The 23,280-nt window shown below is 43.6% G+C and overlaps 1 protein-coding gene across 2 annotated transcripts in view; it reads right to left on the minus strand.

The window, feature by feature from the left end:
* Window positions 1-23,280, minus strand: part of ATG7 (autophagy related 7) — a 460,198-nt gene that overhangs the window by 372,058 nt on the left and 64,860 nt on the right. For both annotated transcript variants that reach the window (XM_082264764.1, XM_082264763.1), the window contains exon 14: window positions 7,459-7,644. In XM_082264764.1, the coding sequence (XP_082120890.1) occupies window positions 7,459-7,644 (186 nt within the window). The remainder of the gene's footprint in view (window positions 1-7,458; window positions 7,645-23,280) is intronic.

A 23,280-nucleotide genomic window follows, 5' to 3' on the forward strand; every position in this document is an offset into this window, starting at 1 on the left:
GAGTCAAATAATTTTTTACTTTATTACATTTGCTGCATTACCATAAAAAATGTCCCACTAGCTATTCCTTACCCACCTCCTCCCAAATACTTACCTGAGCCCTCTTTCAATCCAGCGATGTGCCTGTCTGCACCAGCGCTGGTCTGTTCCCTTTCTCACAGGAAAAATTGGGAGCAGAGGAAAACTATGGCTCCTGCTGCTGTCAGACAAATCCTGTTAGACAAGAGCATGGGGAGGGGTTGAGTGGCACTGTGTGTGTCTTTAGAGTGCACCCACACGTGTGCTACCATAGCAAGCAGCTTGCTATGGTTGCACGCGCAAAAAAGAGGAGGAGTGGACAACACCAGTAGGGGACCCCAGAAGAGGAGGTAAGGAACCGCTCTGTGCACAGAGCAGGTAAGTAAACCTATTTTTTATTTTAGAAAAAAAAAAACAATATAAACTTTACAACCTACTTTAAAGTGAAAGGTAAGTTTTCTTAAGGCTGCATTCACATGTCAGCGTATTGATCGCGGGCAGAATCCCCGCGATTCCGCCCGCGATCCGGAAATCATTGCAAATCGCGGGATGCATGTGCGTTGCCCGTGATTTGCAATAGCACCCCAAACGCTGTGCAATGTTGCCACGATTTCCGCCTGCCGAATCGCGGTAACATCGCGCAAAAAAAAATCGCGGGACGCATTACGCCCAAAAAAGTACAAGAGCTTCTTTGGAGCGTAATGCGTCCCGTGATTTTTTTTGCGCAATGCTACCGCGATTTGGCAGGCGGAAATCGCTGCAACATCGCACAGCGTTTGGGGTGCTATTGCAAATCACGGGCAACGCACATGCGTCCCGCGATTTGCTATGATTTCCGGATCGCGGGCGGAATTGCGGCGATTCTGCCCGCGATCAATACGCTAACATGTGAATGCAGCCTTAATGAGAACTGTAGGAAATTAAATTAGAAAGGACATTGGGCATTACAGTGGAAGTACAGCCTAATGCCTTAAGTTCACCCCAGCAATCATTAAATTAGCCTTATGTCTCAAAATGAAAAAAATCCCAGTTTTTCTACCTTTCTTTTGCAGTTTTCAGTGCTGTCACATGACTTCAATTCCTCTTCCTGCTGAGTCCAAGAGCAGCAAGTGGGTGAGTTATGTAAAGCTCGTGACATCACTTCCAGGGAGGGGCCCAGTTCCTGTGTAGCCAGTGGGCATATACAGAATGGGAGGAGCTAATCATAGGTTCCTACCCATTTATCTCTCATCAGAAGGATGCATTGTACATCCTAATTCATGAGAAAATGAAGATATAATTCACACAGGACACATGGGGAGGGGCACATATACAGTATAGCTGTGCTGGGCTTTGAATGAAGACTACCGAAGGAGAAGAGAGCTGGACGGGGGGGGGGATCAGGGGAACGGACAGTGTAGCTGGAAGTGCTCTGGAGTCTAAGCTCAGTCTACAATAATCACTATACATTAAGGCCCCTTTCACACTTGTGCGACCTAAAAGTCATGCAATTTTGCCTGGATTTGAAGCAATGCCTATGTATATGGACCTCAAAACGCATCATAGTCAGACCAAAGTAGCGCAGGGACTACTTTGAAGTCGTTGCGTCTTGAAGTCACACAGATATGAACGGTACTCATTGGAAATCATGGAGTGCGACTTGTCATGCGACTTTGTAGTCCCAAGTCACAGGACAAGTTGCACATGCACAAGTGTGAAAGGGGCCTAAAGGAATAGTACAGGCAACCACACTAAGTCTAAATTTCCACTTGTGCAACCTGGCATGCGGCTATATAAACCTGCATGTATAATTTACGTGGGTCGTTGTCTATGTATGTGTGTACATACACTATTTTACCAAAAGTATTGAGACGCCTGCCTTTACACGCATGTAAACTTTAATATCATCTCAGTCTTAGACCGTATTGTTTAATATTGAGTTGGTCCACCCTTTGCAGCTATAACGGCTTCAAATATTCTGGGAAGGCTGTCCACAAGGTCTAGGAGTGTGTCTATGGGAATGTTTGACCATTCTTCCAGAAGCACATTTGTGAGGTCAGGCACTGATGTTGGACAAGAAGGCCTGGCTCGCAGTCTGCACTCTAATTCATCCCAAAGGTGTTCTATCGGGTTGAGGTCAGGACTCTGTGCAGGCCAGTCACGTTCTCCCACCCCAAACTTGCTCATCTATGTTTTTTTTGGACCCTTGCTTTGTGCACTAGTCAAAATCATTTGGTGGAGGGGGGGATTATGGTGTGGGGTTGTTTTTCAGAGGTTGGGCTTGGCCCCTTAGTTCAGCGAAGGGAACTCTTAAGGTGTCAGCATACCAAGATATTTTGGACAATTTCATGCTCCCAACTTTGTGGGAGCAATTTGGGGTTGGCCCCTTCCCGTTCTAACATAACTGCGCACCAGTGCACAAAGCAAGGTCCATAAAGACATGGATGCGCGAGTTTAGGGTGGAGGACCTTGACTGACTGGTCTGCACAGAGTCCTGACCCGAACCCGATAGAACACCTTTAGGATGAATTAAAGCAGAGACTGCGAGCCAGGCCTTATCTCTGACATCAGTGCCTGACCTCAGAAATGCGCATCTGAAAGAGTGGTCAAACATTCTCATAGACACACTCCTAAACCTTGTGGACAGCCTTCTGAGAAGAAATTAAGCTATTATAGCTGCAAAGGTTGGGCCAACTCAATAATGAACCCTACGGACTAAGACTGGGATGCCATTAAAGTTCATGTGCCTGTAAAGGCAGGCGTCCCAATACTTTTGATGGGGTGTTTATATGTATATATATCATATTTGGTTTGATTCTCCTTTGCTTCTGATGTAGCAATTAGCCCCCAATAGCATTATTATTATTATAATAGCATTATATATTTTTTACATATTTATTATTTTATGTTCCTACAAAAAAAAATATATATATATATATATATATATATATATATATATATATATATATATATCTGCATGGCACCAATAAGGATATAAATATATTTAGTTTTTTTCGATTATCATTGCTTGTCTGTATGTTGGATTCTAGCGGTTGTCCGAACCCATGTTCCAGCAGAGGGGATGCCGTTTATTTCAACATTTCTCTTTTAAATATTTTTATTCCTAACAAGTCTTTATTAACATGCCTATATAATGCCTCTGTCGGTTGCCAAGCCAAGATTTGACAAAGAGGTGTGTCCCGAAACCTGTGCTTCCCCGCTGTTTGGCTGCGGCGGGCAGCTTTCTCACACAGGATCTGTCTTCCATCCAGATCTCCCAGTATACGCAGTTTTCCCCTCGTCACCCTCTGCTGCTGCAGGACAGGATCGGATCCACCTCTAGCAATGCTGTTACACATTAAGCTCTGGCTTCTTACTGTTTTCATTGCTGCTTCATTGTTGGAATAAACTGTATTTTATCTGACTTCCTGCTACTTGCGTTACTGGTCTCCGGACTTCCAATCATCACTATCATTGGCCCCACATATATGGCCCATGGACAGTTTAGATTCTGGTGCATATAGCATGAACGCCTGGCGGTGGTTTGGTTTTGTACAATTTCATTCCCCACCATCCCTGGGGGGGCACTTTGTGGCTGCCCTGCTTTTTTTGTGCCTATTATTAACTCTTGTGCTTCAGCTGTCATTATGACACTATGATGAGGAGACTCTTTTTTTGTGCCCAATCTGCTTGTGTTGTGCTGAGGTACAGTTGGCTCGAAGCTTCCAGTCCTTGTGATCTCTACTCCTGGTCCCTGCTATTTCAGGAATGGAATTAGTCCCTGCAAATGGCTACCCCATATAATCCCATTGCAGCATTGAGCTAATGGTATGCAATGTGCTTCCTACACAGTTTTCAGAGAGGCATAGTAGTTTTATTTCCATGAGCTCAGTCACTTCCTGTGTAAATGTACATATTCTAGTGGCAGCTGCAGGTCAATGCTCTGGTCCAGCTTCCTGGGTCCATGCAGACTGTTGGGATGCGCTAACAAACATATGTTAAAATACATTATGTCATGAGCTATTGTGTGTACCATTAGGGCAGCCAATTAATTTGAATGAACTGCCAACGCACAATTTTTTTAACATACATAACATTTTGCATTGTTGCGCTTGTCTCCCCGCTTGCAGCAATTGTCCGAGGGGAGCACCGGCAAGGTTGAATACAAAGGGACAGAGCGCTGGCACTTACCTCCATATGCATTCCTCTTTCCCGCACTTAGTACAGGAAATGCTTGGATATGGAGATAGACACAACAAATCAAAGCAGCCACCTCCTTTCTAACTGCAGTGTTGGGTGGCTGTGCTCCCCCATGGTTGGGCCTGCCAGACATCGTAGATAGTGTTACAAGGCACCAAGGGAGATTGGACAAAGTACTACATGCACTTTGTCTAAAAGGAAACTCAAGAATATAAAAAAAGTGATATTTCTTCTTTAACTATTGAAATAAATTAAAGCTTATATGCATATTTTAAAATAAAGATTATATGAAATTGCAGTGATTGTGTTTAGAACTTTCTTTTTCGTACTGTAATTCTCTACCAAAATGTTTTGAACTATCATTTTTGTCATATAAGTAAGTACTGTTACCTTTTTCTGCCCTTTTAAACAATTGTAACAACATTTTGATAACCTACAGAATTTAAGGAACCATAAATAATTGTCTTTAAGTCAAATGTAACCAAAGTTTATTTCACATCCTTCTGTACGCTCTCTCATCACAGGAGCAAACTACCTTTCATGCTGCAATGTCTGTTGGCTGCACCAGACCATGTGCTCACACTAATAAACTGGTTAGTCTGCATTTTTACAAGTTCAGATTTAGTGGCTATTGAATAAGAATGCTAGCAGCCATGGGGATTGAATGGCCCAGTCCACCTAAAACAGATATGCCACTTTTTGGTAGACACTGAAGAGAATAATCACCACTTAGTTTCTAATACCTCTTAAGAGACTTTTGGATAAATCTCAGTAGTTGTTCCTGGGCCTGCACACTGGCCGTAATGAGAGGTTCCCACACTCCCTGTTGGATTTCAAGTTGACTAAGGGCTCTTTCACACGGGCGTTCCTTTTTTTTGCCCGATCAGGTCCTTTTTTTTTTTTTTGTAACGGACACGGATGACACTTGTGTCATCCGGTCCGTATGTCCGTTTTTCATCCCATCCGTTTGCGGATGAAAAACTGACATAATGCATGTCTATGTAAATACGGATGTCTGCGGATGACACCACTGACATCCGTTTTTGCTTCAGTTCCGTTTTTTGAAAGGAAGAAAAAATAGGGTTCTCCTCCGTTCAAAAAAACTGAACTGAACTGAACTGACAAAAAACGGATGTCAGAGGATGATCATCCGATGACATCCGTATTTACATAGAGATACATTATGTCCGTTTTTCATCCGCAAACGGATGGGATGAAAAACGGACATACGGAACGCCCGTGTGAAAGAGCCCTTAATATTATACAGGATTTAAAGTGGTAGTAAACTCTGTTTTATTATTTTTACCTACAGGTAAGATTATAATAAAGCTTACCTGTAGGTAAAATGAATATCTCCTAAACGTGCACTGTTTAACCACTTAAGCCCCGGAGGATTTGGCTGCTAAAAGACCAGGGGGTTTTTTGCGATTTTTTACTGCGTGACTTTAACGGACAATTGCGCGGTCGTGCGACGCTGTACCTAAACGAATTTGACGTCCTTTTTTTCCCACAAACAGAGCTTTCTTTTGGTGGTATTTGATCACCTGTGCGATTTTTCGATCATGCGCTATAAACAAAAAAAGAGCGTCAATTTTGCAAAAATAACAATATTTTTCACATTTTTTTATATGAAATTCCCCCCCAAAAAAATGTAAAAATCAAAATTTTTTAACATTTTAGACCAATTTGTTTTATGCTACATATGTTTGGTAAAAAAAAAAAATCGCAAAAAGCGTATTTTGATTAGTTTGCGCAAAAGTAATCGCGTTTACTAACAAAGGGAAAGATTTTTGTTATTTTTGGTGTTTTTTTTTTTAACGCGTAATGGCGGCGATCTGCGATTTTTTTTTCGGTACTGCGACATTGCGGCGTACAGATCGGACCCTTGACTGGCATTTTTGACACTTTTGGGGGTACCAGTGACATTACTGCAGTAATCAGTGCTATACATATGCACTGTTACTGCAAAAATGACACTGGCAGGGAGGGGTTAAGTGTGTCCTAGGGGCGTGATTCTAACTGTGCAGGGACATTGCTATTGGTGTAAAAACAAAGATCAACGGTCCTACATAGTAGAACCGTCTGATCTTCATTTTTACACCAGGGAGAATGACGGGCGGCTTGTTTACATAAGCTGCTCCGCCTTTCTCCCTTCACCGGAGCGATCGTAGTGCGACTGGCGGACATCAAGTCCGCCGGTCACGCGCACTGACTTGTCTGTGAACGAGCCGCGGCGGGCGCGCGCCCGCCCACAATTGGCTCGCAAGTCAGTGACAGGCGAGTGACGTATCCATACGTCACTCTGCCTGGCCGGGGCTGACCACCGCAGTATATAGTCGTGCGGTGGTCGGCAACCGGTTAAGAGATATTCCAGCAAGCTGCAGTCGGTGATGTCACCAGCGCATAAGCTCTAAAGGAACGGCATATCCGTGCTGTTCCTTCAGAGCTGTGTGCCACAGCCAAGACTCCCGCGTGCATGCGATGAGTGATGTAATCGCAGCTCCGCCAGTCAGAAGGCCGGAGTCCACAAAGCCGGTAGGAAGACCAGGTGAAGATGGAAGCCTCTGCAGAATTGACAGCGTGCCGCTCCAGGGCTTCGTTTTAAGGCAAGTCTTTCATAATATGCTGGTATGCGATGCATACCAGCACATTATGATATTGCCTTGCAGGGTGAAACTTTTTTTTTTTTTTTTTTTACTTTCCTACTGCTTTAACAGAGAATTGCTGGAACACACAAAGGTAGTTCGGAATGCCCAACATTTCTAGGTAGAAAAGAGCAGAGTGAGGAATTATGGTCGGGACAGCTCACTGTCCGAGTATATATATATGAACCCAGTGGCTCTGTGTGTGGTCCTGCTGTCACCATCCCACCTAAAATCCGTCAACTGAAAAACTGAAGGAGCTGGGTGGAAAGTATCAGCTGAACAGTGCCTGCATCTAATCAGATGCAGGCACTGATTGGGTATTTTGACATCCAGTGTTGCTGCCTGTGAGAATGCAATAGACACAGTGGAAAATTCATCCATCCATGTAGGCAGAAGTAGGCAGAATAAAAAAAAAAAAACCTATGCATGTAGCTAACAAAAGCATCACTTCATCACTTCTGGTTAGACAAGCTCTTAACAACCTGATTAGGTATATGTACTTCACAGTCCCTGAACACCAAAGTGTAGAAACACTTAACTATGGGATATCTTTTTTTTTTTACCTGCAGAAGTGTAAAAAGACAAATAAAGCTAGTGATTTAAATGTAATACTTACATCCCCTGGAGCCACTACATCATTACAGAAATAGCAGCCAAGTTTGTATCCGGGTATATTGGAGAACAGAGAAGACCCCAGGAAATCAGAGCCAGGAATATCACCAGATTCCTCCTGTGTCCCCTTCTTCAGACCATGTCTCATCACCACAAAGGTGTCAAATCCCAGAGCAGCATTGATGACTAACTGTGGAGTCAAGAGAGAAATAGCAAGTTTACAAATGTCAGAAATTCTAATTTAGATCACAACAATAACAACTGCCTGCTCAGAGACAACAGCGAAACCACGACAGGCCAGACTGTGACTTGATTTTATAATGATTTTATAAAAAAGCCATTTTACCTCCGCCACTGTCTCTCCAACGGGAGGCAAAAGGATTCAACCCCAATGCTCCCAAGTGGATCTAACCCCCCCCCCCAAAAAAAAAAAAATATATATACGTATACATAGTATCTCATAAAAGTGAGTACACCCCTCACATTTTTGTAAATATTTTATTATATCTTTTCATGTGACAACACTGAAGAAATGACACTTTGTTATAATGTAAAGTAGTGAGTGTACACAATTTTCTGTCCCCTCATAATAACTCAACACACAGCCATTAATGTCTAAACCACTGGAAACAAAAGTGAGTACACCCCTAAGTGAAATCATCCAAATTGGGCCCAAAGTGTTAATATTTTGTGTGGCCACCATTATTTTCCTGCACTGCCTTAACCATCCTGAGCATGGAGTTCACCTGAGCTTCACAGGTTGCCATTGGAGTCCTCTTCCACCCCTCTATGACGACATCACGGAGCTGGTGGATGTTAGAGACCTTGCGCTCCTTCACCTTTGGTTTGATATGCTTGGCCAGTCCATCACCTTTACCCTCAGCTTCTTTAGCAAGGCAGTGGTCGTCTTGGAGGCGTGTCATTATCATTTCGTTATCATGTTGGAATACAGCCCTGCCGCCCAATCTCTAAAGGGAGGGGATCATGCTCTGCTTCAAAAAGTCGCAGTAAATGTTGGCATTCATGGTCCCTCAATGAACTATAACTCCCAAGTGCCAACAGCACTCATGCAGCCCCAGACCATGACACTCCCACTACGATGCTTGATGCTTGGCAAGACACACTTGTCTTTGTACTCACCTAGTTGCTGCCACACACGCTTGACACCATCTGAACCAAATACATTTATCTTGGTCTCATTAGACCACAGGACATGGTTCCAGTAACCCATGTCCTTACTCTGCTTGTCTTCAGCAAACTGCGGGCTTTCTTGTGCATCATCTTTAGAAGAGGCTTCCTTCTGGGAAGACAACCATGCAGAACAATTTGATGCAGTATGCGGCATATGGTCTGAGCACTGACAGGCTGACCCCCCACCCCTTCAACCTTTACAGCAATGCTGGCAGCACACATACGTCTATTTCCCAAAGACAACCTCTGGAGATGCTGCTGCCAGGAAGAAGCTGAGTGCAAAGCCAGTAAGGAGAAAGTGCAGGGTCTGGAGGAGGACCAGAGGATGGCTTGAGTCAGCTGTCAGAGTCTGCAGAATGCCGAGACCAGGGGAATTCTAGATGGGGGGGGGGTGCAGCAGCTGCACAGAGAGGCACAGGATCTGTAGGAGAAGTTCTGTACTCCTTCCTGCTGCCAACTGCTGAGATAAGGTGGGGGCATAGACAAGAGGGGGGGGGGGGCGCAGCTGCAGGAGAGGTGTGAGGGGCACATGAAGTGGCCTGGCGAATTACATAGTAGTTGAGGTTGAATAAAGACAACAGTCCATCCAGTTCAACCTGTGCAGAGGTGTGTGTGTGTGTGTGTGTGTGTGTGTGTGTGTGTGTGTGTGTGTGTGTGTGTGTGTGTGTGTGTGTGTGTGTGTGTGTGTGTGTGTGTGTGTGTGTGTGTGTTCATTTCTCATAACCCTTATGTTGTGATCTGTGAGATGCACGTCCAGGAGTCTTTTAAAAGTAGCAATACTCCCCGCAGCTACCACCAATTGTGGAAGAGAGTTCCACATTCTCACCGCCCTTACAGTGAAGAACCCCTTACGCAGCTTAAGGTTAAACCGCCTCTCCTCTAATCTCATTGTGTGGCCACGTGTCCTCTTGCACTCCTTGAGACTAAATAGTTTTTTTCCTATGCTGGGATCACCATTGAGGTATTTGTAAATCGCTATCATGTCCCCTCTCAGGCGTCTCCTCTCCAAGGAGAATAAATTAAGCGCTTGTAATCGCTTCTCGTAATTTAGGTCCTCCAATCCCCTAATTCGTTTAGCTGCCCTTCTTTGAACTCTCTCCAGTTCCAGCACATCCCTTCTGAGGATTGGCGACCAGAACTGGACAGAATACTCCAGATGTGGGCGGACCAGAGTTTTATAAAGTGGCAGGATTATAGCTTCATCTCTGGAATATATCCCCTTCCTTATGCATGCTAATATTCTGCAGGCTTTGGCACCTGCAGCTTGACATTGCATGCTATTGCTTAGTCTATCTTCTACTAGAACCCCCCAATCCTTCTCCATCCTGGATTCCCCCAGAGGTTCCCCCCCTAGAGCATAATTTGCATTTATGTTTTTTGCCCCCAAGTGCAATACCTTACAGTTCTCTACATTAAATCTCATTTGCCACGTAGTTGCCCACTCTGTTATTTTGTTCAGGTCATTCTGTAAGATTTCTATATCTTGATGATAAGGCATTGCCCTGCCTATTTTTGTGTCATCAGGGAAAACTGAGATTGAGCAACTGATTCCGTCCTCTATGTTATTGATGAATAAATTGAACAAAATTGGTCCCAGGACTGAGCCTTGAGGGACCCCGCTTACCACTCCAGACCATCTGGAGTACGCGTTATTTATCACCCCCTTTGAACACACCCATGTAACCAGTTTTCTATCCAAGAACAAACCTTGTGGTCGATGCCTGCAGACCTTAGTTTGTAGATTAAGCATTTGTGAGGAACTGTGTCGATTGCCTTAGCAAAAATCCATATACACCACATCCACAGGTCTCCCCCTATCTAGCTCACAGCTCACCTCCTTGTAAAATGTTAACAGATTGGTTTGGTTTGGCAAGAACGTATTTTTGTAAACCCATACTGATTACTGCTAATGATACTGTTGACCTTAGCAAATTCTTGGATATAGTCCCTTATCATCCCTTCCAATAATTTACATACAATTGGTGTCAGGCTGACCGGCCTATAGTTTCCCGGAATATACTCCTGCCCTTTTTTTTTTTTAATATTGGTGTCACATTAGCTTTCTTCCAGTCACCTGGTACAGTTCCTGACAATATACTCTCTGCGAAGATTAGGAACAATGGTCTAGATATAACCTTACTGAGCTCCTTGAGTACTCTCGGGTGCAAGCCATCCGGTCCTGGTGATTAGTGTTAATGTTATCAAGTCTTTCCTTGATTTTGCCCTCTGTTATTGACTGCAGCAAGTCTTGTGATGATGTGCTAACCATACAGTCCTGGTCAGTATACCCCTGCATTTAGTGTGTAAAAACAGAGCAGAAGAAAGAATTTAGCACAGTTGCCTTCTCTGTGTCCTCTGTAACCATCCTCCCATCATCGTTAATTATGTGTGCAACGTGCTGTGACGCTTTTTTGCTATTAATATATTTAAAGAATTTCTTAGGGGTTTTTTTTTACTCTTCACTGCTATGTCTCTCCTGAAGTCATTTTTAGCTATCCTGATTCCATTTTTACATTTCTTGTTACCAGGGGAAAGTATAAGAAGAGACAATTTTGAAAAAAAGAAAACTACTGCAGCCACCATATCTAAGGACCACTAAACTGAAATACACTGCTCAAAAAAAAAATGAAAGGAACACTTTGAAAACACATCAAATCTCAATGGGGAAAAGTATCATGCTGGATATCTATACTGATATGGACTAGGCAATGTGTTAGAACGAAAGGATGCCTAATCATTTGATGGAAATTGAATTCAGCCCTCTGTAGGTTGATCATTTTCAAGACACCACAAACATTAAAGTGAAAAAAATGATGCAGCAGGCTAGTCTTTTTTTCAGAAATTTCATTGCAGAAACTCAAAATGGTACTCAGTAGTTTCCTTGGCCCCCATGTGCTTGTATGCATGCCTGACAATATCGGGGCATGCTCCTAATGAGACGACGGATGTTGTCCTGGGGTATTTCCTCCCATATCTGGATCAGGACATCACTGAGCTTCTGAACAGACTGAGGTGCAACCTGGCGGCGTGGGTTGGATTGAAACAAAATGTCCCAGAGGTGTTCTATTAAATTTAGGTCAGGCGAGCATGGGGGCCTCTCAATGGTATCAATTCCATCATCCTCCAGGAACTGGCTGCATACTCTCCCCACATCCCCACATGAGGCCGGGCATTGTCGTTCACCAGGGGAAACCCAGGACCCACTGCACCAGCATAGGGTCTGAGAGTGGGTCCAATGATTTCATCCTGATACCTAATGGCAGTCAGGGTGCCATTGTCTAGCCTGTAGAGGTCTTTGCATCCCTCCATGTATATGCCTCCCCAGACCATTACTAACCCACCACTAAACCGGTCATGTTGAACGATGTTAAAGGCAGCATAACGTTCTCCACAGCTTCTCCAGACCCTTTCATGTCTGTCACAAGTGCTCAGGGTGTACCCACTCTTCTGTGAAAAGCACAGGGTGCGAGTGGCAGACATGCCAATTCTGGTGTTCAATAGCAAACGCCAATCAAGCTCCACAGTGCCGGGCAGTGAGCACAGAGCCCACAAGAGAATGTCGAGCCCTCAGGCCACCCTCAAAGTCTTTTTCTAACTGTTTGGTTAGAGACATTCAAAAACAGCAGCCTGCTGGAAGTCATTTTGTATGGCCTTGGCAGTGCTCATCCTGTTCCTCCTTGCACAAAGGAGCAGATACTGGTCCTACTGATGGGTTAAGGACCTTCTTTGGGCCCTGTCCAGCTCTCCTAGAGTAACTGCCTGTCTCCTGGAATCCCCTCCAAGCTCTTGAGACTGTGCTGGGAGGCACAGTAAACCTTCTGGCAATGGCACGTATTGATGTGCCATCCTGGAGGATTTGAACTGCCTGTGCAACCTCTATAGGGTCCAGGTATTGCCTCATGCAACCAGTAGTGACACTGACCCTAGCCAAATGCCAAACTAGTAAAAAACAGTCAGAAAAAGCGAGTAGGGAAAACAAATGTTAGTGGCCTCCATCTGTAAAACCATTCCTGTTTTGGAGGTTGTCTCATTGTTGCCCATCGAGTGCACCGGTTGTTAATTTCATTAACACCAAAGCAGCTGAAATGAATTAACAACCCCCTCTGCTACTTAACTGACCAGATCAATATCCCAGGAGTTTAATTGATGTAATGCTATACTCTTATTAAATAGTTTTCCTTTAATAGTGTATATTGCATTTTTGTTTTGGGGTTTAGATATGGTTTAACCCAACTCCAGTCAGCTTCTCTCAGGTTGTTGTTCTATCTGACATCTGTCCCCTTGACAGGAAGTGAAGGAAAATCCAACGAGCTCATTTAATGAAATAAGTGTCATTATTTCAGGCAATATCAGCCAGAGTGATCTCTGCCTGTATAATTGTTTCTAAAAGACCAAGCATAGCTGGACTTGTAGCCCACACACAGATGCATGCCACTTGGGGGGGGGGGGGGGCATTCTTTTAGCATCCCACTAATACAAATGCTGGGGAGAAGGGTTGGTTGCATTTTTTTAACATAATGATGCAGAGGCATTTTATATTCCCAAGGAGAATCCCATTGCACTCCTGCTAAACAAGACACAAGTGTATTTATCTAGACATCACCGTATTATAGACAAGAGATGTAGGGGCATTTCTACTTTCACTGACCACTAACTTAGGGGCATTTCTTTACTCCTACTAACTACAGCCCAACCCTCAAGCACTGACAAACAGCAAACTGGCTCTTTGTTTAACCACTTACCGTCTAGCGACTTCACATGATCTTGTGAATGATCTCAAGGCAGTTGGGACCAAAATCACTAAACAAACTATTGTTAACACAATATGCCACCATAGATTGAAATACTGAAGCGCCCGCCAGGTTCATCCCCCCCTCCTCAAGAAGGCACATGTATAGGCCTATCTGAAGTTTGCCAATTAACATCTAAACATCTAAATGATTCAGAGAAAAATTGGGAGTGCTGTGGTCAGATGAGACGAAAATTGAGCTCTTTGGCATCAACTCCACTCACTGTGTTTGGAGGAAGAAAAATACTGACTATGACCCTAAGAACACCATCCCTACAGTCAAACACAGAAGTGGTAACATTATGATTAGGGGCTGTTTCTCTGCTAAAGGTAAAGGCCAAATTTGCACATTGAGGGGCCAATAGATGGGGCAATGTATTGAAAAATCTTGGATGAGAACCTTCTTTCTTTAGCCAGAACCATGAAGATGGGTCGTGGATGGGTTTTCCAGCATAACAATGACCCAAACCATAATGCCAAGGCAACAAAGGAGTGGCTCAAGAAGAATCACATTAAAGGTCATGGAGTGGCCTAGCTATCTCCAGACATTAATCCAATAGAAAATTTATGGAGGGAGCTGAAACTTCGAGTTGCCAAGTGACAGCCAAGAAACCTTAAGGATTTAGAAAAGATCTGTAAAGAAGAGTGGACCAAAATCCCTCCTGAGATGTGTGCAAACCTGGTCACCAACTACAAAAAACATCTTACTTCTGTGCTTGCCAACAAGAGTTTCTCCACCAAATATGAAGTCATGTTTTTCTTGGGGATCAAATATTTATGCAACTCAATTTATAACATTTTTATCATGTGTTTTTTTTTCTGGATTTTTGATTGATATTCTGTCTCTATCATTTAAAATACACCTATGATAAAAATTATAGACCCTTTATATCTTTTAAAGTGGGCAAAATTTGCAGAGGATCAAATAAAATTTTTAACCACTGTACATAAATATTAAAGAAATACAGAAACAAAACTTTCAAAACATGAACACCAAATGATAAGAATATTCAATTATCTGGGATCATATTTATAGACCTATGTACGAAAAAAAAAGAAAAAAAATGAACACAATGGAACATATACTGCCAGTGACTTGTAAAAAACCCAACGTGAATAACTTGCCATTCAACATTTTTCAAGGAAAAAGTTACACTGCTTTCCAATAAAACAGAGACTGAGTCACAGATAAACCAAGACCACATAAAACCAAGTGCCTGGCCCTTTTGTTAATCCCTTTCCATAAAATTAGTAGAGTCATCATAGTGTATATAGTATTACCTAAAGTTACTTATTCCTACTTATTGCATGACTAGCATTTCCTACAAAATCCCCTGCGTCATTCACGTGTCACACTGGGATGAATGGAAAGTTAGATGGAATCAATTAGGACAGAAGGATGGAAAGTGGAAACTCTTGGGCTTTTTAATTCAAATACTTTATAGCGCAGTGGCAGCAGATTACATGTGTGTGATATGTGCACCTTTCCTATCAAAGTGCCTGAGAGAAGAACGGTCTCAGTTTGTCATGTCTATGCAACCAGATTCTTCCTTACATAAAAGAAAAATTCCAAAAGGTAGTGAAGGTAGGAGGTGAAGGCACATATATCCCCTTACATAACACACAAAAACTAACTGGACATTTTCAGCAACATTAGAATGCAACCACTAATGAGGCACCAATACAATCACTGGGGTAGTGTATGCATAAACATTATTTCCTTGGTAATGTATATGTTGCAACTATTTTACTGATACTTTGAATTATCCACCTGTAGCTGGACCCCCTCCCTATTTAAAAGTATTTCTAAAGCCCAAAATGTTTTTTTTTTTTACAGCATATGGAATGTTTATAACTCCTGTCATGCTTCACTTCAGCATGTCCTATTAAAGAAGATCTATTATTAAAGCGGAGTTCCGTCCACGAGGGTGAAATTTAGCTAAAAATACCCCGAGACAGTCAGGGCTAGTACATTCCACAATGGATAGCCTCTGAACTGTCCCGGGTCGCACTCACCTTTTAGAAGAAATACTTACCTTGAAAATTTCTTCTCCAGCGCTGCCATCTCGGATGTGGGCAGCTGAAGCCAGCAAGTCCTCTTCTGCATCCTCTTCCGTGTCCTCTTCTCCCAGAATGCGCCTGCACCGGCCCCGCTCGTCACTTCCGGTCTGAGCGTGTCATCCCATGACCTTAGGTCACGGCGTGCTGACGTCATCCCCGGAAGCGTTTGAGAGAGCGGATGTGCCTTGCCGTCCGGCCGGCGGCTTCTACACTCCTATATGCTTTTAATCTTCCATGTGATTGTAAGTGCATTTCTTTTTTAATAAAATAGCCATTAAGATTTTACACTATTGGCGCTTTTTCTTTTGTCGGGATTGTTTTGGCCCAATCTGCTGGCATTATCCTACACCTGACCCTGGTTCCTGAGATTGTCTGCTGTGTGTATAACGCTGGGGGAGCGCATAGAGCAAGACTACATCCTGAGCAACTGAATATTTCGGTCTGGTAAGGGGCTCAGAGTGTCATTGAGTGTCACTGTTGACGTTTGGGTGTACTCAGGATTCTTCTTATTTTGCTGAATATACTTTCCATCTGGTAAGAGGCTATACAATCGGTGGTGGTTCTCCTTCCTCCCTTAACACTGGGATTGTCAATTGTGTTTTCCTATATATTTTTCTGATAAGCAGTCTCACAAGTGGTGACGGATATTCACACCTTTTTTGTGGTGGAATTGTCTAAGGTTATCATTTAACACTTATTGTTACGTTATTACACTATGGAGATATTTCTCTTTTTTTCATGATTTATGACACCATAATTTGAGTGTCCAACACAGAATCTTCACAATCAAGTCAGCCTGGCATGTGAATCCTGCAATTTTTAATTGCTTGTCTGGTAAGCATATTACCTAAGAGACTTCGGATTGCTTGTGTGCTGATCGAGATTTTTACCATCATTTTTTCAACTATTCACGTTCACAATTTGGGACTTTATATGCTTTATGGACATTTATTTGTTCTAGATCACTTAGCGCGACTTATTTTATACATATTGATTTGAGGGTGTGGTCACACTTGAAGTTGCTGCTTCACTTATTCATATTTTTCACCTTTAGCGCAGTTATTATTCCTTTTCACTAAAAGTATATGTAGTAAACTGCTAGTTATGAGGTCCGGCCTGCTTTCCTCCCTTCCTGCTGTGGCAAATTCAAGAAAAGCAAGAAATGAGATGGTCAACCCATAGCACCAGCTTGTGTCACCTGTGAGTACTTTCCCGAGTCAAGCAATGGCAAAAGGAATGAAGAGAACATGTCCCCCCTTCCTCTATTCTTCTTGCCCATTGCTTTCCTTACGAAAGCGTTCACAGCTGAGACAAACTGCAGCTATAAATCAGCTGTCTCCTTCACAGCTGTTGTTGGATTGGCCGCAGCAGAAGGAGAGGGGGCACGTTGGACTTTAGAACTAGGGTTAGAAAGCACTTAAAAAAATGACATGTACTTTGTGCCATAGGGGACAGAACTGTAAAAGAAAAATATAATAATAGCTATTCTTTAAAGATATTTACTGTGACAGTGGTGAATCTCCCCAGGAGAGGACTTAGGACAACAATAAAACCCTAACCGTGGTTCTAATTATTTAATTCCATCAAAAACTACTAAAAAAAGGTTTTGCTTTAGATGCACTTTACCACTTAAAGCGGAGTTCCGGCCTCGGAAACGTTTCTTCAATAAAAATACCCCCGGGACAGTCAGGGCTAGTGCATTCCAGAATGGACAACCTCTAAACTGTCCCAGGTCGCACTTATCTTTTAGAAGAAATACTTACCTTGAAAATTTCTTGTCCAGTGCTGCCATCTCAAGTGTGGGCAGCTGAAGCAAGGGCATCCTCTTCAGTGTCCTTTGTCCCAGAATGCCCTGCACCGGCCCCGCTCGTCACTTCCGGGGCAGGCGCGTCATCCCTGCACAGCTTCTGGGCATGCCCAGAACCTGTTTAGCAGGGAATGACGCGCCTGCACGGGAACTGACAAGCGGGGCCGGTGCAGGCGCATTGACTCCTGGGAACGATGACGTTCAGCTCCCAGGAGTCAACGCAAGCAGGAAGAGATGGCGCGGGTCACGGCCGCAGAGGGAGGAAGTAGAAGGAAGGTAAGTATACTTTCTTCAAAAACAATGTAAGTAAAGAAAAAAAAAGAAAATCGGGAGTATCCATTTGTTTTTTAGGGGATTTAAAGCAAGCGGGTGGCTCAAAGTTGTTTTTGAGGCCGGAACTCTGCTTTAAGGACCGTTCGCTGCAGTTTTACTGCGGCAGGGAGCCCCTCCTGCGTGAACCGACGTAGCCCTACTTCGATCGCGCGCCTGCTGCTAAGGGCGCGCTCCTGCTCCCACTTGGCAGCAGGGACTACGATGCACGGGGCTGGCGGCTCCGATTGCCGCCGGCCACCCACGATCGCTCCCCTCTGAGAGAGAAGAACGGTCAGCTGTTGTAAACACAGCTGATCGTTCTTCTCTGGAATGATCACAGAGTGCCTGTGATCCTTCTATATAGGAACACAGGTCTCTGATCATTTCAAAAGCCCATTCCCCCCATAGTTAGAATCACTCCCCTAGGCCTACATTTAACCCTCTGATCACCCACTGTGTTAACCCCTTCCCTGCCAGTGTCATTATTACAGTAACAGTGCATATTTTTGGCACTCATTACTGTAGTAATGTCACTGCTCTCCTCAAAAGTGTAAAAAATGTCAGATAGGTGTCCGATCTGTCCGCCGCAATGTTGCAGCCCCGCTAAAAAACGCAGATCGCCGCCATTACTAGTAAAAAAAACAATAAAAAAGACAAATCTTTCCCCTAGTTTGTAGACAATAACTTTTGCACAAACCAATCACAATACGCTTATTGCGATTTTTTTTTTTTTTACGAAAAATATGTAGCAGAAAACAAATTGGCCTAAAATTATGAAAAAATTTGATTTTTAATTTTTTTTTTGGGGGAATGTTATATAGCAGAATGTGAAAAATAGTTTTTTTTTCCAGAATTGTCGCTCTTTTTTTGTTCATAGCACAAAAAAATAAAAATTGCAAAAGAAAACTCTATTTGTGGGGAAAAAAAGGACATCAATTTTTTTTTTAGGTACAGCGTTGCACGACCGCGCAGTGCCGAATCGCAAAAAAGGCCTGGTCATTAAGGGGCAAATCCTTCTGGTCCAGAACTGATTAAAGATGACCTAGCATAGTGTATATTTTTTCTCACGGAAATCACAGAACAACCCCTGACAATGTCTTCATCTGCTTTCCTCTTAAAGGGAAACTAAACCTTATAATCCTTTACATCTAAGAAAGGTGCCATCTTAGCTTCTGTCTCATCTGCAGTTGTCATGGTGCTACACATGTGACCCATTAGCACACCAGCCATTTAATAGATTGACAATTTAGTTAAGTCCCAACATATGCACATTATTATATGCATTACATTAACATATGCACAGTATTTGTAACTGGTAGAAATCCCATTAAGGTGAAGCGGTTATATTGAAGGGTTTAGTTCTGCCTTTAAAGAATGACATTCATCTTTTTGCAGACATTATCCAGGGTCAACATCTTCCTGACTGTGTTGACACAGTCATGTAAATCCTGGTGCCTGTGCAGTTCTTAGCTGTATCTACAAATATCTGACACAGATCAGGCCCTGCTGCTCTCTTTCTACAATGTTACACCCTGATCACTGAAGGAGAGGTGACTGATGAAACTGTCTGAAGCTGCTGAATCAGACAAAATGTAAGTTCTAGGAGGCCCTGCAAGCACCATTATTGGCTGAACAGTGTCTGCATCCTATCAAATGCAGTCATTGTTTGTCTGCAGCTAACTGAATACAATTAAGATTCTTCTGGTCATGCAGTTTGTGAATGGAAGAGTCTACTGATTTCCTTGGACTCTCCTGTGGGCTGAAAAGCTTAAAATTCATTATTCGGCCCACCACCAGTCATATTCTAGACTGGATCTTTTTATAGCAGATTTGTCTATGTTGAGGTTGGTGGAGTCAGCCTCTATCCACCCGATCATGTGGTCTGATCACGCCCCGGTCTCGATGGTGGTTGCAGAGAACCAAAATACTACTCCAGTGCATCTATGGCGAAACAACATCTCTCTTCTCCGGGACCAAGGCCATGGGGAGCGGTTGCGGGGTCAGATCCGAGATTTTTTCTTGCATAATGACACGACTGATACTGATGTCTTTACTCTGTGGTGTACCCATAAAGCCTACATTAGGGGTCTCCTCCTTCAACTGGCCGCTAGGGTGAAGAGGGAAAGGGCTAAGGTTATGTCTTCTCTCATGGCCAAGCTTACGAACTTAGAGGTTCAGCATAAATCCAATCCCACTACGGTCCTGCTGCAGGAACTGAACGAGTGCAGGACGCTTGTTAGGACTAAATTGCTGGAGGAGCATCAGTCTCTGCTCTTCCGCTCTAAGGCGCGATTTTATGCTCAGGGCAATAGAGTGGGTAAGATGTTGGCTAACTATATTAGGAAGAGACAACTGCAATCTAAATTGTCATCCCTAAAGGACCCTCGTACCTCCCACACTGTCCACCACCCATCGGAAATAGCCAATGCATTTGCTACATATTATGCTGACCTATATAATTTACAAGCAGATGTCGGAACGCAAGAGCCAACAGCGGAGGGTATCCAGGGGTTCCTGAGTGAACTCCAGTTGCCAACAGTCTCGGAGGACATGTTGGATCAATTGAATGCCCCTATAACGGAGCAGAAAATTGATCTGGCTATTGGGTCCCTACCTACTAATAAGTCACCAGGGGCTGATGGTTTTTCAGCCGAATACTACGCCACCTTCCGAACCATAGTCACACCGTACCTATGTCGAGTATATAATGCAGCTATGAATAGGTCCTTCTTTCCCGAAAGAGATGCTACAAGCTATAATTGTAGCGCTGCCCAAACCTGGGAAAACTCCTGATGTCCCACAAAATTTTCGTCCCATATCTTTATTAAACTCAGATTTAAAATTGTACGCTAAAATATGGGCTCAGAGATTGGCACGGGTAACTCCCTTTCTAGTACGCACGGGCCAGGTTGGATTTGTTACGGGCAGGTAGGCCCCTGATGGTACCAGATGGATGTTTAATCTCCTGAAAGTGGTGGAGGACCGTAGGGTGCCCTCAGTGTTCCTGACGCTCGACGCCGAAAAAGCGTTCGATAGGGTTCACTGGGGGTACCTGAGAGCTACCCTCTCCAAGTTCGGTCTTTGGGGCCCTGTCTGCTCTGCCATATCGGCCTTGTATACAATACCCTCGGCGAGAGTCTATACGAGTAATGCTATGTCTGACTCCTTCACTATCACGAATGGCACTACTAAATCCCAATGCTTACCAATATTTGTGTCTTCGGGAGCCTTGGGGCTGCTGAGGAGGAATCACCCCTTTCAGTGGGCCTCTAAGTCCCTTTTATACTTAGGCATCCATTTGTCCTTCCCGACTGCCACTACCTACTCCGTTAACTTTTCAGCGCTCACTAATATAGTACAACAGGATTTATCTCACATAGCTCAATACGAACTTTCGTGGATGGGCAAAATTGCGGCGCTCAAAAGGATTGTCCTACCAAAACTCCTGTACTATTTTAGAACAATTCCTATCGTCCTACCCAATTCCTTCTTCTCTAATATGGATAAATTATTCAGGACATTTTTGTGGAATGGGAAGGTGCCCAAGATCTCCTACTCTACACTTCTCAAATCTAGGCATCAGGGGGGGGGGGGTTGGATTACCGGACCTTCGTAGATATCACAAGGCGGCCATATTGGATCAGGTGCGGGAGTGGTTCAACCCCACCTCCGATAAATTATGGGTTCACTTGGAAAGGTCCTTAGTAGCAAATCGGGATCTCCCCTCCTTGCTATTGGCGGCACAGACTGGTCGGGATCTCCACATTCCTGAGGTCCCGTCCATTCAGGCTACGGTTGCTGGTTGGGGGTCCCTGAGGGCATTGTCAGGGATCCCACTCATCTCTATGGAACCAACGCTTGCCTCATACGAATTTCTCCTTCCCTCGTTAAAAATGCCCCGCCATGCCATTCCGAGCTCGTTTACCTATGCCCAAATTCTATCTTCCACCCCTTCGTCTAATTTCTTCTTTTTAGCTCAACTGCACCATTACCATCTGAAATTTCCCACCACACGTATCTCTGTGTCTCAGGAGGTGTGGGAATATCTCACCTCCGGGACCAAGAGGTCTAAAGGGCTATCATGGTTCTATAAACTATTGACGAACCCCAGGTGTCAGACTAAGTCGAAGTGTATGCAGGAGTGGGAAAGGGACCTCAACTTGGAATATTCAATGATAGATTGGCAAGATGCCATCAAATCCAGCTATCGATATACACATTGCACCAATCATTGGGAAGGGGTACTAAAACTTCTTAACAGGAGCTACCTCACCCCATCACGATTGGTGAAAATGTTCAAGGACTCTTTAGACACATGTTGGCGGGATTGTGGGTCCAGAGGTACTCTTTTGCACATATTTTGGGAGTGTAGGCGCTTGAAAAGCTACTGGGTTGCAGTCTACGCCTTGATAGCATCTGCAACGGGCCTGCCGCTTACCATGTCACCTGCATTGGCGTTGCTTAATTTGGGTATCCGTGCAATCCAGAAAGAGCATAGATGTATTATCTCCCATATTTTCATGGCGGCCAGGGTGACTATATCGGCGGCGTGGAGATCAGCACTGACTCCTACCGTTTATGATGTTCCGGCATTCCAGAAGCAATGGGGACGTTGGCAGGCGATCTATCCTAGTTGAAATCGAGCATTCCTGACTATTACTTGTATTTTCTGATTGATGACTAATATTCGGAGGCATTGTTTGGACTGTCCAGTTGATAGCCTACCTGTTGTATATTTTGACTGTTACCAATTTTTCTTCTTTAACATGTACTTCAAGTCCCTGAGACACCTACCCTATTTTAAGTTTGGAAGATTGGAAGTGTACTCTTTTTGAGATCAATCTTGGGGGGGGGGCCTGGGGGTTCATTGGGGGGGGGGGCTGGTTGGAGGGGGGGCGGGTCATGGGGCCTGGGTCGGGTATGCTCCCAGTGGGGTGCCTGGCCTCGTGGCACGTTTCCTCTGGCCTTGATCGGTGCCCTAGGCGTAGGATCTTGGATTTAACTTTGGGTCATTCTCCTCGTTCTTTTTCAGACTTGAGGTACTTTGCTCAATTTAAAGTATAAGCTATTATTTGCTATGTTTGTATACTCTGATCTTTATATTTTCTGGCAAATTGCTTGTTGTATGTTTGAAAAATTTCTAATAAAAACTATTGAAATGAAAAGCTTAAAATTCAAGAAGTCTTGCAAAGTTATAGAATATTTAGTCCTAACTGTCCCTTATCTGAGTGGACAGTGCCTTGTTCAGAACCAAGTCTCTGTCCCTTTACACTCTTCAGTTGCCCCTATTCCTTTATTTTTATTTTTTATGTATACAGTGCATTCTGAAAGTATTCGCATTGCTTCACTTTTTCCACATTTTGTTATGTTACAGCCTTATTCCCAAAAAGATAAAATAATTTTCTTAAAAATTCTACAAACAATACCCTATAATGACAACGTGAAAGAAGTTTGTTTGAAATCTTTGCAAATGTATTAAAATGAAAAAAAAAAAATATCACATGTACATAAGTATTCACAGCCTTTGCTCAATATTTTGTTGAAGCACCTTTGGCACCAATTACAGCCTGAAGTCTATTTTTGAGTATTATGCTATAAGCTTAGCACACCTATTTTTGGGCAGTTTCTCCCATTCTTCCTTGCAGGATCTCTCAAGCTCCATCAGG

This window comes from Pelophylax lessonae, assembly GCF_965119305.1.
Source record: "Pelophylax lessonae genome assembly, chromosome: 8".
In the NCBI taxonomy this organism is placed as follows: domain Eukaryota; kingdom Metazoa; phylum Chordata; class Amphibia; order Anura; family Ranidae; genus Pelophylax; species Pelophylax lessonae.